Source organism: Rhinatrema bivittatum, chromosome 14 (genome assembly GCF_901001135.1).
Source record: "Rhinatrema bivittatum chromosome 14, aRhiBiv1.1, whole genome shotgun sequence".
NCBI lineage: Eukaryota > Metazoa > Chordata > Amphibia > Gymnophiona > Rhinatrematidae > Rhinatrema > Rhinatrema bivittatum.
The window spans coordinates 76,096,432-76,112,088 of NC_042628.1; the positions used below are offsets into that span (position 1 = coordinate 76,096,432).

General features: G+C 50.5%; 1 protein-coding gene across 1 annotated transcript in view; it reads left to right on the forward strand.

Annotated features, from left to right (window-relative positions):
* The first annotated feature begins 1,022 nt into the window (after positions 1 to 1,022).
* The window catches only part of LOC115076338 (rho GTPase-activating protein 33-like), a 152,590-nt gene continuing 137,955 nt past the window's right edge, over positions 1,023 to 15,657 (forward strand). The window contains 1 exon segment of the mRNA XM_029577646.1: positions 1,023 to 1,119. Within this exon segment, the coding sequence (XP_029433506.1) occupies positions 1,039 to 1,119 (81 nt within the window). The 5' untranslated portion in view covers positions 1,023 to 1,038.

The following is a 15,657-nucleotide window of genomic DNA, read 5'->3' on the forward strand; positions in this document are numbered from 1 at the left end:
GATGGTGACGATTTTAGACAGATTTAATCTGGAATTATGGGGAAGTTCGGGGTTAGGCAGCCATCTTCCACGGGTGAAGGAATATTTTCTAACATCACTCCTCAGCCTAACTCCACTTGATCCTCATGTCAGGAGCTCTGGCTCTAGAACTTTCTCTCTGCTGAACCATGTTTGCTTCTTGGGTACTGTAGCACCCTTGAGGTATATGAATGTCCCTGCCGTGCTTTTGCTCTTACTGCACTCTGGAAAAGGGGGGAACCACACTATACAACTTAAAATTAAAAAAAAAAACTGCAACACTTTTTTAAAAGGAGAAAAATGTTCACAAAAATGTATGAACAGGATTTTGTATAAGAAATCTTTATCAAAAAGGAGGAATTCATACTGTGGCCAACTACAACATGCAAACACAGTACTGCCATATTGAAATGATTGTCCCCTTCTTGTATTTTTATCTGAAAAACAAGCAATTTTACTTATCAAATTACTTCCTAATTAATATTCCAGAGGCTGCAGACTATCTTGTCTGTATTTTGTCAATTTGTTTGCAGCATGGAAAGCATGAAAATAATTTAGGGCGGGACGTGCTAACAAGTTGTTTGGCAATTTTCCGCCTATAGGAAAAATGCTGAGTGCATCTGTGTGTTAACTGCTTTTAGTGGGTAACTGTCACAGTGTACCTGAAGCCCAGATCTAAATACAAATATTAATGATAGAAACAGAAACGGGGAGGGTGTGAGCTAGCCCTCAGCAGCTTATCTCTAGCACAGCAGATCTCACCGATGTCCTTAATAGACAAGTCAGCTTTAGAACCAGCAAACTAATCTCTCTCCAGAGATTGAGTAGACAAGAGCCGGACAATAATATTTTGTTTTAGAATCACTGTACGTTTATGTGGTTTGAGGACATCTAGGCGTCACGCGTGAAACTTTACGTGGCTGTGTATTGTGTGTGTGTGGTACGTGTCGGTAGATTTTCAGGGCTCCACTGCTAACTTGTTCTCTCTCTGTTCCCTTCAGGGCAGATCCGATCCTGAGGATGGAGACGTTAGCAGCGCACAGGCTCTCCTGCGTGGAAGAAACCCAAGAGAAAGGCCATCCTTTCCCCACTGACTTTGTGGTAAGCCATGCAAAGCATAGGGAGGGGAGGGGGAGGGCAGCATGTAGTAACATAGCAGATGAAGGCAGATAAAGACTAATTGCCCCTTCCACGCTGTCCAGGTTTTTTTTCCTATGTGACAGGAGTGGAATGCAGGGAGAAAAATGCAGAATGAAGAGAGCTGAAAATATCAGAGATGCAAGGCGGAGAAATAAAAGTTGACATTAGAAAGATAAGATGCTACCTTTTCATTGGACTAACTTAATGCAGAGACATAAATAAGGGCATGTAAAATGGGTGTGCACAGGGCTGGCTCTCGGGCCATTCTACAGGGCACCGTCTACAAGAGCACCACGTTGCCCCCTCCTAACTTGATCTCCGGGGCCAATGAAGATTGCTGCTGTGGTACCATCCCAGAGTGCAGCCCGTGGGCCTCCCTCCGCCCTCCCGGATCCCGTGGCCAGGCCAGCGCTCCAGTGCTTTGAACCTGCTTTTCTCCCCACAGCGTGGAAGGGAGAGCAGCAGGGGGAGGGTCAGAAGTGCCCATCTGGCATCCCCGCTCTCCTACTCTCCCTGCAAGGCTCAGAGGGAGAGGGGTCGGGGAGGTGAAAGGTGATGGAGACAGAAGAGCAGGTTTAAGATCCAGAGGGAGAGGGGGGACTTGGGGATATCGGGTCGTGGAAGTAGAATGAGAGCAGGGTGGGGGAGGAGAGCTGGGTTCGGTGGGTGGAGAACTAGGACTGGGGGATTAGGAAAGAAGAACTGGGACAGGTACTAAGGGTTGGTGGGGGAGCTGGGACTGGAGGATTCAGCAGGGACATAAGGTCAGGGGCAAAGTGGGGACTCAGAGTTTGGGGTAAGAGAGTTTAAGATATGGTGTGAGGGGCCTGGCTAAAGCTGGGGCAGGGCTGAGAGGCAGTGGGAGGGGAGGAGTGACAGAGCCAGGGGGTGTGAGAGAGGAAGGTAATGAAGACTGAGGTGGAGGTGAATCCAGGGGGAGGAAATGGAATCCTAGGGAGAGGCAGAAATAAGAGGATGGGGACTGAGGAAAGGGGGGAGATGGGGGAGGTGAAGGCAGAAATAAGAGGATGGGGAGTGAGGAAGGGGGGAGACGGGGGAGGGGAAGGCAGAAATAAGAGGATGGGGACTGAGGAAGGGGGGGGGGGGGGAGGGTGAAGGCAGAAATAGAGGATGGGGACTGAGGAAAGGGGGGAGACGGGGGAGGGGAAGCAGAAATAAGAGGATGGGGAGTGAGGAAGGGGGAGACGGGGGAGGTGAAGGCAGAAATAAGAGAATGGGGAGTGAGGAAGGGGGGAGACGGGGGAGGGGAAGGCAGAAATAAGAGGATGGGGAGTGAGGAAGGGGGGAGACGGGGGAGGTGAAGGCAGAAATAAGAGGCTGGGGACTGAGGAAGGGGGGAGATGGGGGAGGTGAAGGCAGAAATAAGAGGATGGGGACTGAGGAAGGGGGGAGATGAAGGAGGTGAAGGCAGAAATAAGAGGCTGGGGACTGAGGAAGGGGGGAGATGAGGGAGGTGAAGGCAGAAATAAGAGGATGGGGACTGAGGAAAGGGGGAGATGGGGGAGGTGAAGGCAGAAATAAGAGGATGGGGACTGAGGAAGGGGGGAGATGGGGGAGGTGAAGGCAGAAACAGAGGATGGGGACTGAGGAAGGGGGGAGATGGGGGAGGTGAAGGCAGAAATAAGAGGATGGGGACTGAGGAAAGGGGGAGATGGGGGAGGTGAAGGCAGAAATAAGAGGATGGGGACTGAGGGAAGGGGGAGATGGGGGAGTGTGAAGGCAGAAATAAGAGGATGGGGACTGAGGAAAGGGGGGAGATGGGGGAGGGGAAGGCAGAAATAAGAGGATGGGGACTGAGGAAGGGGGGAGATGGGGGAGGTGAAGGCAGAATAAGAGGATGGGGACTGAGGAAAGGGGGGAGATGGGGGGGGGTGAAGGCAGAAATAAGAGGCTGGGGACTGAGGAAAGGGGGAGATGGGGGAGGTGAAGGCAGAAATAAGAGGATGGGGGACTGAGGAAGGGGGGAGATGGGGGAGGTGAAGGCAGAAATAAGAGGATGGGGACTGAGGAAGGGGGGAGGGGGGAGGTGAAGGCAGAAATAAGAGGATGGGGACTGAGGAAAGGGGGGAGACGGGGGAGGGGAAGGCAGAAATAAGAGGATGGGGAGTGAGGAAGGGGGGAGACGGGGGAGGTGGAAGGCAGAAATAAGAGAATGGGGAGTGAGGAAGGGGGGAGACGGGGGAGGGGAAGGCAGAAATAAGAGGATGGGGAGTGAGGAAGGGGGGAGACGGGGGAGGTGAAGGCAGAAATAAGAGGCTGGGGACTGAGGAAGGGGGGAGATGGGGGGAGGTGAAGGCAGAAATAAGAGGATGGGGACTGAGGAAGGGGGGAGATGAAGGAGGTGAAGGCAGAAATAAGAGGCTGGGGACTGAGGAAGGGGGGAGATGAGGGAGGTGAAGGCAGAAATAAGAGGATGGGGACTGAGGAAAGGGGGAGATGGGGGGAGGTGAAGGCAGAAATAAGAGGATGGGACTGAGGAAGGGGGGAGATGGGGGAGGTGAAGGCAGAAATAAGAGGATGGGGACTGAGGAAGGGGGGAGATGGGGGAGGTGAAGGCAGAAATAAGAGGATGGGGACTGAGGAAAGGGGGAGATGGGGGAGGTGAAGGCAGAAATAAGAGGATGGGGACTGAGGAAAGGGGGGAGATGGGGGAGGTGAAGGCAGAAATAAGAGGATGGGGACTGAGGAAAGGGGGGAGATGGGGGAGGGGAAGGCAGAAATAAGAGGATGGGGACTGAGGAAGGGGGGAGATGGGGGAGGTGAAGGCAGAAATAAGAGGATGGGGACTGAGGAAAGGGGGGAGATGGGGGAGGTGAAGGCAGAAATAAGAGGATGGGGACTGAGGAAAGGGGGGAGATGGGGGAGGTGAAGGCAGAAATAAGAGGCTGGGGACTGAGGAAAGGGGGAGATGGGGGAGGTGAAGGCAGAAATAAGAGGATGGGGACTGAGGAAGGGGGGAGATGGGGGAGGTGAAGGCAGAAATAAGAGGATGGGGACTGAGGAAAGGGGGAGATGGGGGAGGTGAAGGCAGAAATAAGAGGATGGGGACTGAGGAAGGGGGGAGATGAGGGAGGTGAAGGCAGAAATAAGAGGATGGGGACTGAGGAAGGGGGGAGATGGGGGAGGTGAAGGCAGAAATAAGAGGATGGGGACTGAGGAAAGGGGGGAGATGGGGGAGGTGAAGGCAGAAATAAGAGGCTGGGGACTGAGGAAGGGGGGAGATGGGGGAGGTGAAGGCAGAAATAAGAGGATGGGGACTGAGGAAGGGGGGAGATGAAGGAGGTGAAGGCAGAAATAAGAGGCTGGGGACTGAGGAAAGGGGGAGATGGGGGAGGTGAAGGCAGAAATAAGAGGATGGGGACTGAGGAAGGGGGGAGATGGGGGGGGGTGAAGGCAGAAATAAGAGGATGGGGACTGAGGAAGGGGGGAGATGGGGGAGGTGAAGGCAGAAATAAGAGGCTGGGGACTGAGGAAAGGGGGAGATGGGGGAGGTGAAGGCCGGGAGGGGGGAGGAAGGGTGCAAGACAAAGATGTAGAAAAGGGCAAGAAGGAAGAGGTAAAGGTGACGAGGGAAGAGGGGGGAAAAAAGGGACTAGGACCAGCACTATTAGCAAAATAAAAGGTCCAGAGGACAAAAGGTAGAAGAAAAGCATTTTAGTTGGAATACTTCAGCTTTGGGAATATTATTTCTTATGTTTTGCATTCATTTCTGTATCTGCTTTTCCCTTGTTCCCCTTCCTCTTGGGGTTTCCAGTTTAGTCTGCCTGTGTTTCTCTTGCTAATTTGTGGTCCCTTATTCTGTGTCTGGTGCGGGTCTGGCTGTGTCCTGCCTGGGGATCTGTAGCAGCGTGGCCTCTTCTCTTGGTGCTTTGGGGCCTGGTGCTGTTTTTTCAGAGGTGGGGACGCTGGGAATGAGCGTTGTTGGGGTACGGCAGGTTTGCAACATAGGTTTTGCCTGACTTTTGTACTTCTTGTCTTTATTTTACATCAGAAAGTGCCTGGTAGTAAGCAGTAGGAGCCTGCATAGCTGTTATTGTGGTGCCACCAGAATTAAACGTTTTGTTTTTTTTGTATTGTGAATTGTAAGGGAAATCTCCTAATTCTGCTTTGCACACATTCAGGCTGATACAATGCACCGGAGCGCACTGTTAGCCCAGGTTTGGACACACGTTTTCCATGCGCTAGCTTTACCCCTTATACAGTGCATGTTGATGGCCCTATTAGTCATTCCCGCGCGATACAGAAAGCAAAATGAGCAGCCAAGCCCCACATTTAACTTTCAGAAATTAGCGCCGACCCAAAGGTCGGCCTTAATTTCGGCCGGCACCGGGGAAGTGCATAGAAAAGCAGTAAAAACTGCTTTTCTGAGCACCCTCCGACTTAATATCATGGCGACATTAAGTCAGAGGTTCCCAAAGTAAAAATAAATAAAAAAAAAAAATCGGCTCGCGGGTTGAAAACCGGACGCTCGGTTTTGCTGGCGTCCATTTTCCGAACCCCTGGCTGTCAGAGGATTTGAGAACCGACGCCGGCAAAATCGAGCGTCGGCTGTCAAACCCGCTGACAGCCGCCGCTCCTGTCCAAAAGGAGGCGCTAGGGACGGACGCACTAGTGTCCCTAGCGCCTCCTTTTACCGCGGGCCTAATTTGCCCAGGCCGCCCTCCTGAATCCCACGCCCAGGAGAGTGGCCTGGGCGCTCCCCAGCTCTCCTGCACGGTTTTCTGTATCTGCCTGATTATTGGGAGAATTTCTGTGGACGCAAAGCGTAATAATAATTTAGATTTATTTATAGGAGCAGGGTTTATGGGGGGGGGGGGGGCAGTCCCATCCCATCCCATCAGACTGTATAGGTGGTGTCCAATCTTCCTGGGGATGGGGGGGTGTCATGGCATCAACTGTGCCTAAAGGGTGGCAAAAACTGAATTTATTGCTGGGCTGGGGCGGTTTAGGGGGAATTAGGTAAATGTGCAGGGAGGGGGAGGAGGGATCCCTGCAGAGGCTGCTGGCATGAGTGAAGCCACCGTTTTTCATGGGGGTGAGGGTCGAGCCTTTGTGCCTAGGGCTCGGATTAACCTCGAGCCGGATGCGGGCGCTGCACCGGGAATCCGTGCAGGGGAGAAAAGGTGAAATACACTTTCCAAAGAAATGATGAAGAGCAAAAAGAGGAAGAAGGGGTGCAGGGGACGTGAATGCACGCCCCAGTGACGGGCTGAGCCCCTCCTGCCTGTGCTCCCTGCTCATAGGGGGTGGGTGGGTTTAGTTCAGGTTGGGAACTTGTCAGCCCCGGCGCGTGACCCCCGGCCCCCTTTACCCAGGAAACTGGACCTGCAGTTTCTCCAGGACCAGGTGGTAAAAGCAGGACTGGCTCAGCCCGGAGCGGGCAGCAACCCCTCCTCCTCCCCGTGCACCCCCAGCGGGTGAGGGAGGGGACGGCCGAGGGAGCCCCCCGGGCACAGAGGCTCCTTTGTATGGCCGCCAGCTGCAGGCGGCTCCCAAGCCTTCCCCATTCACAGCAGCCATTGTCTCCCCGGCTCAATGGATCAGACCATTGCGGCTGGAGGGGGAGAAGGAGCCCGGCAAGGGACAGGGCCGGCAGGCTGAGCCGTCCTGTGGCCACCGCAGGAGGGAACGCGTAACCGGCGTTTCCCAAACCGAAGGTGGCCAACGGGGTCCCCCCCTCCGCTGCCAGCGATAGGAACCCCCCTCTCTTCTGAAATCCCCTCTCCCCCCCCCCTCCACTGCGTGCAAATGCAGGCGGCTGCGGAGCCTGGAGCAGCCAGGGCTGAGGCTTTCACATGCGCTGGAGCCGATAGCAGGAGCTTGGCCACCCAGGAGAGCCGGGCAGGCAGACAATAGGGGATCGGGCATAAAGGGCGAGCCCAGGATGGGCTCCTGAGATCTCCAGTGCCAAAGGTCCCTCCAGCCCAGCAAAGGGGGAGCATCTCTGCTTTCTGCCCCCACCATTCCCTGTGCAGATGGGAGTAGCAGGCTGAGGACAGTGGGTCTCCTTCACCTGGCTTGGAGATGGGCAGAGGGGAGAGGAGCTGGCTCTCGGGACCCTCCATGCCAGCAGCGGTGATGCAGGACTAGGGGCAGAGGTCCTGCCCAGAGAGCTCAGCATGGTGGTGAGTACCCGGGGCCTCTCTTCCCATTGTCTGGGAGGGGGGATGCGGTGGGGCTTCTGCAGCCCGCACGGGGCCTCTGCTGCTGTTGGTATTTGTTTCTGCGTGTGGCCTGCAGGCATCTGGGTCCCAGATTTGCAACCCTGAGCTGTCCCTCCATCTCCAGTCTAAAAGCCTCTTTAGAGAGAGGCACCTGGGGATCGTCTCCTGCAAGTCTGTGATCCTGTGACAATCTCTGGCGAGTTCCGTGCCCTGCGAGAATGTCTGTGGGTCTCACCCTCCCATGGTCAGGGGATATCTCCGGGGGTCCAGCCTGTAGTCTGAGGATCTCTGGGGTCCCCTCTCATGCACCCACGGAATCTGAACATCTCCCATTCTCCTGTGGGCTCTGATCATTCCCAGGCATCTAGTGAGCTTGGTTACTCCCTCTGGGTCTTGACCCTTGCTTCTGTTTCCTTTGAAAATATATGGGATCCCATATCATTTCCATAACCTCAGAAAGTTTGGGGGTCACCTCCCACTCTCTGACATCTGTGGGGGTGATGTGGTCATGGACAGCTAGGGGGTCAGACTCACTGGAAGTGGGCAGGAACGCCACCCCCCCACCGTAATCTTGTTTTCCTCCCTGCCCCCATAGTTCATTAGCAAACCTTTTGCTGGAGCCTGCTCTTATTTCTGACAGCCCAGATGCCAAACGGGGGAATATTGTGGGCGATCTGGTGTCCTGGGGTTCTCACGTATTCCCCTGCTTGGCATCTGTGCCAGCAAAACCCTTCCATCTACGTAGACAGGGATGTTGAGCAGTTGCGCCTTCCTTGGCATCCTGACCTCTGCTCACCTGTGGGATATCAGGGACCTAATCCAGGTTTCCATTCCTCCTTGTAACATGTATTGTTAGGATAAGGTGACCAGCTAGCTCCACGTCCTCAGGACAAGCTGAGCTAGGTCTGGTTTTCCCCCCACTGCATCCATGGACATGGAGTTTCATGTTCCCTAAGAAAAGCCGGAATGTAGGTCAGTACTGGAATGGAGTAACACCAGGCCTGGCTCAGCCCGTGCTTGCTGGCATGGAGTCATCTGGTCACCTTATGTTAGGACTGGTGGATTTCTTTGTCAGATTAAGAGAGCCCGCGGATGAGATCTATGGCTTTGCTCTTTTAGAATAAAACTGTATTCCTTCTAATTTCAAAATTAGCGGTATAGAAGCAAAGGCTGTGCGGAAAATGATTGTTGCAAGGTAGAGTTTGTTCACTGAGATGCCCAGCATGTGTTGAGATGGTCATTTTGAAAAACAGCCCAGGCCTCAAATCATCCAGCTCACCTGGATATAGCTGGGAGGTGCCCAGTGAGGCTTTGTGCAGCGTCATTAATGGAAACAGGGCAGTGATGGATTATCACTATTAGAAGGTAAAATCCGGTTGTGCCTTTGTTTCCAGATGAATGGGCACCGGAATGTTTTTTTTATGCCAGTAGAAAATGATTACAAAAACAGGAGTCAAATTGCATTGGTGAAGGGCTGCAGCCGTGTCTGGCGTTCAGGGTGTCCCTTCTGAACATGCATGAGGCACTTGGGTTGCGCTCGGGGTACCCTTAGTGATCAGAGAGGTGGGTGGTATATTGTCTCTATTGTAGGCAGGTAGGGCTCATGCATATTTGTTAGTGATATTCCAAAAAGCAGCCCGGTTTGCAGCCCTGGGGAATTGTGTGCTGAGACCTCATTTGACCTGGTAGCTCACGATCACTGCTTCTTAGACCCAGGCCTACTCACCTGGGACACAGTTTACATTTAATTAAGCAGAAGTGATTTTTATTTTTCCTTTTTGTCCTGTACAATTCTGTTGCTCCCTGAATGGCTTTCTGACATTATTGGAGACAAGCTCATAGGAGCAGGGACTCCATGTAACTGTTGGAAGGAATAATTTGGCATTCGGATGCTGTTGTAACATGCAGCAGTTGTCTGTACACAACCCTCATCATTGTCAGAATGCGCCTTGCAGTTCTTCACCTGCATATACAATAGGAATTCATGTGAAGCTACTTATTATAACAATAATAGGGGCTCTCAGTAGTCTATTAATAGATATAGATGATCTACTTGAGTGCTGCTGGGGAGGAAGGCATCCTCATCGGGAACAGGGAAAACGTCTAAAAGATGCCTACAGAGATAGTGGCAGATATTCCAGCGACCTATCCTGAATTACAATTCTGTGCTTCCTCCACTGGTAGAGAGGTAAATCCAGGTTACCCTATGTTGAAACTCTCCAGTCTGTAAGCAAATTCTCTCTCTTTTGGCATCGGCAAAATCCTGTAGTGTCTCACTTTCTGCCCCAGGAATTAGAATATTAAGATGTTCTCTCTGCTGGAGCCCGACATTTTCCCCAGGCTCAGCTCAGTGGCAACCACTGCCACGGTGCCATGAGCCTTCGCTCACAGCCACCTGGGCGTTTCCCCCCTATTTTTATATCCCCCTCCCAACTCACACAGTCCTCAGCCGGGGCTGCCACAGACCGCAACTGCCTCCCTAGCTCGGCTACCGTGCACCTAAAGTCTGGCCACTGAGTGCCAATAATGAACGAAGGGTATTGATGCCCATCCGGCTCGAGAATGAAAGCCAGCCTCCCCCCCGCGAGATAGTAAAGACTTCCAGATCGGCCTCTGAACATACTTAGGTCTCCCGGGCCATCTTGGTCTTCTTCAATGGATGAAAATGCCTTCTGGTTAGCTGCTCGCACTATTCTGACTAAAATTTCTGGCAATGACAGCCATCTAAATCCCCTACAGGCATCGCACAGCTATGTAAGCCATGCATACTGCACAGACAGCTGCAGAGGGAAGCTGGGGAGCGACTTTTAAAATTAGGAAGTGTGGCAATAATGAGAAGTACATAAGATATGAGTAAAGAGAGGATCTCATCCTGCTCCTCTGGAGTGAATTCTCTGATCCCGGCCTTCCTCTTCTCACATTTCTCTCTTCCATCCCTGCCTCTCTGAAAAGCCAACAGCCGGTCCAGAGACACAGCAAGAGCTTTGCCGCTGGGTTACAGGATTTCTGGGCGAGGGCAGAGCCAGCTGGCACCACAGGAGTAAATGGGAGCCGTAACTCCCAGAGCAGAATTCCGTTACTTGGCTCAGGCTGGCCACGGCTCTCAGGTCGCACTGTGATGATGTCACTTTCCCAGGGACCACAAAAGAGTCTCAGGACTCAAGTGGAGCGGAAGGGGTTCTTTGCCGCTGGGTTACAGGATTACTGGGCGAGGGCAGAGCCAGCTGGCACCACAGGAGTTAATGGGAGCCGTAACCCCCAGAGCAGAATCCCGTTACCTGGCTCTCAGGTCGCACTGTGATGATGTCACTTTCCCAGGGACCGTAAAAGAGTCTCAGGACCGAAGCGGATTGGAAGGGGTTCTTTGCCGCTGGGTTACAGGGTTGCTGGGTGAGGGCAGAGCCAGCTGGCACCACAGGAGTTAATGGGAGCCATAGCCCCAGAGCAGAATCCTGTTACCTGGCTCAGGCTGGCCACGGCTCTCAGGTCGCACTGTGATGATGTCACTTTCCCAGGGACCACAAAAGAATCTCAGGACCGGAGCGGAAGGGGTTCGAGGCTTTGGATATTTTGTCCCCCGGTTTAGCCTAGTTTGGTTGTTGTCTGTATTTATTTATTTATTTTTATTTAAAAACGTTTCTATACCGTCGTTTAGTGATGCACCATCACAACGGTTTACATTTAGGCACAAAATAGGTTTGGTTTGCTTTCTAAGTTATCCATGGGGTGCCAATATTTAATGGTGTCATAGTTCAATAATATACTCTAAATGAGAAGTGAGTTGGAGATACTGTTTATATGATTCGGTGGTAATCATATTTGATAGCTGTTTCCATTTAAAATTTAATTATGTTTAGAATAATAAAATAACATTCTGCTTTTTATAGGCGACTTTCAGCTGTAGGTCTTTGTTGTTATTCAGCGACCTCACTGTGAAATGCTTTTTTGAATAGCCAAGTTTTTAAGCTCTTTTTGAAGAGTTTTAGTTCTTTCATAAGTCTGAGCTCAAGTGGCAATGAGTTCCATAATAATGGTCCTGCCAAGTATAGTGCTCTCTCTCTAACTTGCGTCAGTTTTGCTGTCTTTACAGGGGAAATGGTTAGTAGAGCTTTATTGGCTGATCTGAGATTTCTTTGAGGGACATGTAATCGTAATGCGGTGTTTAGCCAGTCGGCATTTTCGTCGTTTATTAGTTTATAAACTGTGCACAGTGTTTTGAATTGGACTCTTTGTTCTATTGGGAGCCAGTGCAAATCAGCAAGTGTTTGGGTGATGTGATCTCTCTTACTTTTATTGATATGTGTTGCTTAAGGCTGAGTTCGGTGTCTATAATTACTCCTAGGTTTCTAGCCTTATTGGTTAGCTCGATTGATTTGTCATTTTTAATTTTGATGGGATTTTGGATTTTTACAATGTTCTTTCGTTCAAGGTGTATAAATTCAATTTTTTCTATGTTTATTACTAGTTCCTCTTCCCTCTCGCGGCCGGCCTGAGCCGCGAGCGAACCTGTTAGTGTTTTTAGGTAAAGCCTGTGGTGGGAGCTTAGGAAGGACATGTCTGCCAAGCAGAGCTTCGGCCAGAATAAAAAGATAGACACGTTTTTATTGCAAGGAAAAAAAAAAGGTTTAAGAAATATATGAAGACAGGGTAATTTAGTAGCAGCCCGCACGTAGACTTGTGGTGGGTGCACGTGTAACCCTGCCGGGCACGTGCGCACACACACACGTTTATTCCCGGTTTTGGGCAGAACTGTACATTTTGCATACATTTACGCCCAAACTTTCAAAGATCGGGTGCATATAGATGGTTTCCTTGCCCCAGCTCAGTGCCCAGGAAAGCCTGTTGGGTGTACAACCTCCTGGGCAATTTTCAAAAGCCGATTTACCTGCATAAAACCAGTTTTTATGTGTATAAATGCTTTTGAAAACCGGGCCCTTTAAAAAGGAAGCAGTTGAACTGTGGAATGGGCAAAGCTGCTGGGTTGAGAAATTTAACTACTGCTGCTGTCTTAGATGGGGATTTCAACTTTCTGTTTCATTGTAATTGTTTTGTGGTCCAGCAGTGTCCTCCTGCTTCTTAAACCAGCTTCTCTTGGATTACAGCACCACTTTCCCCCCTCGGTGACGATGCTTTGCCAAGGATCAGAGAAGGCCGATGCAGTAAACTGCGCACGGAAAACACGCGTCCAGACTGGGTGCCCGTTTTTTATCGCGTGCCCATCCACCTCTCCCGGGTGCCCGCTACAATGTGTAAATGAGCTGCTGCACTAAAGTGAACACGCTGGGGATAAATTATGCGGCCCTGGCACGTCCTTGGCGTCAGGGCTCAGGAGACGAGGCTGCGTGGGAGTTACCAAAACGGACGCTCAGTTTCCGAGCCTCCGTTTTATCCTGCAGCATCGAGGTTACCGGCACCGTATATACGGCCTGGAGTGTTTATTTTGTGCGTTTGTATTCTGCGCCCAGAAACGTGTTTTTCCTTCAAGCCCTTTTTTTTCCCCCCAGTATCCTGCTTTCTGTGGGGCCTCCTATTTGTATCGCGACGACCCTAGGTAGGAGGAATCATGGAAAAGCCGTATTTTTTTTGTTTTTAAGTAGACCCCTTGATGAGTGGAGAGACTTGCGTGCATGGCGGTTTTTTTTGCATAGCAGGGTAAAGACGTTTGCATGTGATAAGTGCCATTGGCTCCGCCTTTGTTTGGATGTGCGTTTTGGAGGCTGCCGATCTCCTTATTGCACCGGGGATTTTGGAGACCTGCTCGTCCAACCGCCCATCATTCCCTGTGCTAGGCTGGGCGCGCGTTACTGCATCGGCCTCAGGGTGTGGCTCACTCCAGAGCTCAGTGCATTTGTATCCTAAATCTGGCCACTAGGTACTCGGTTTTGAGCAGTGACGGAGATTTCCCCGGGGAGCTGTGAACACTGCCTTTCCAGCATCCTCAGCTCTGGCCACCCTGGGGAATGGAAGAACTGATGGGAATCGAGTCCGGCTTCTCTGCACGTAGCCATGGAGCTGCCAGCATTTCAACTTTTTAAATACTATTTGAGAAAAGGTGTGCAGCTTTTACTTATAATGGCCACAACCTTTTTCAGTTTCCATTTCCTGACTCTCTGCTCTTCCGCCGTCCGTGCTGTATTCATGCTTTGCTTGCGTTGGTGCGATGTTTGCATAGGATGCTAATGTTGAACAGCACAGCAGTGTCCCCCTGGTTTTACAGTGATGGGAGAGGCTAAGTAGGAGGAGCAGCTAGGAACTATATTTGCATTAATGACTCAAAAAAGGGAAAAATATAACCCGCTGACTACTGAAGAACATTTCAAAAGTGCTCACTCTTAATAGCAAACATTTGGTATTTATTTATTTATTTGCTTTTTTTTGTACCGACATTCAATTCAAAATATCACACCGGTCTACATTGAAACAAATTGTCAACAAATATTATTGAAGACCTAATACAGTATAACAGTTTAAAAACAGCGTTTGGAATAAGGAAACAAAACAAAAAAAAACAACTAATAATTATCAATAAATTAAACATAGAACTATATAAGATAATAAGCTATCATGATGAAACCAAAATTCAGTATCTCATCCATAATAAAAGGAACAAAAGCGTGTATAAGGGGAAGAAATCTATCGAGTTTATTGGGGGAAAGCTTTGATAAAAAGCCATGTTTTAAGGTTTTTTCTAAAGGTGGATGTGGAGGGTTCAGTCCTTAGTGGTGGTGGAAGTGAGTATAACCCGCTGACTACTGAACCACATTTCAAAAGTGCTCACTCTTAATAGCAAACATTTGGTAGGGCAATAATCAGTCTGGGTGCCTTTTTGCAAACCCTGCAGTTAATTTTAACCCATGAGATTTGACTGAGTAATGAAAACAAAGCTAAGCAGGTAGTTACACTTTCATTATTGCCCACGCAGATTTGTGTCTGGGTTGTTCTGCAGTTCCATCCCCCGGAGCTGCCTCTTCAGTCTGCAGGCCTTGCTGAATAATGCTGCCACCGACGGGACAGTAAGCAGAGCCTCAATCTCCAGGGCTGAAATGCCAGATTCCCTGCCCAGGGACCCCGTGCTCGGAGCAGTGTCGCCAGTAATATAATGTGTACGTGCGGCTCGCAGAGCGGTCCTATGGGTTAGGACGCCATAAATGCAATTACAGGCACATGCACACAGCGCGTTATTAACCGTTCGGGTTTCACTCTGGGAGAGGTAGCAGGTGACGCCGCTCAGGGCTTGGCTGCATGCCACGAATCTCTGAAACAAAGCACGGCCTGGTGGCTCCAGTTTTTCCAGAGGGCGCTAGCAAAATAAACAACGCTGGCATGATTCTGTTAAAAGCAAAATCATTAAGATTCCTCCTTTTATAAAACAGATAAAAAGCAGTATCCCTGAGCTGTTTGGACCAATAACCGCAGACACTTGTCCTTTTGCGGCTTTATCTCATGCTGAGATCTTGGGGAGTTAATCCTGTGCATAATTTATTTTGCAGCCTTCCAGTTTTGCAGGGTAGATGATGATTGATGATCTACAGACCTTTTTGCTTTGCCAAGCCATTGGCTCGGGAGTCCTTTCGGACAGGGTCATTTATCATACTGTGCTAGGGCCTTATCGCGTGCTTCACGGCCCTAACGCCGGAGGTAACGTGGCAACGCGCGCGATACGTACCACATCGCAAGATGCAAACTCAAAATTAGTATTCGAGGTGAGAGGAGTTTGGGCGGAGTGCATGGAAATGAGGGTCAGGTAACGTGGCGTGCGACAGAGTAACGTACGGCAGCGCAGGTTTTAATGCCAGAAATAACTACACCTTTTTACTGTGCATTATGTACTGGGGGAATTCTGCGCACAAAAACTTAAAATTCTGCAAACTTTGTATTGGTCAAAATAACACAATTTACATGACAGTCTTTAAGTAATTACATTTTAAATTATTACAGAAACAAGTTATTACTTGGAGATGCAGAATTTTAAATATTTTGAGCAGAATTTCCCTAGACATTCACTGTAAGAGTGTCCCTTCCACTCGCTCTTCCTGCTCCCCTGGCCACTTTGCCCTCTCAGGCCCCAACTCCTCCACCTGCCAGTATCTCTCCCTTCCACCTCTAGGCTCAACCCCTTCCACTCTATCGCCAGTCCCAGAGTTTGACCCCGTTCTCAGTACTGCCCCTCACACAGGCTCCCTCTGTCCCTCCCTCTCTCACTCACACACATGCTCCCTCTCTCTAGTGCACATACACACCCCCTCATACAGGCTCCCTCGCTCTCTCTCTCACTCACTCACTCACACACACACACACACACACACACACACAC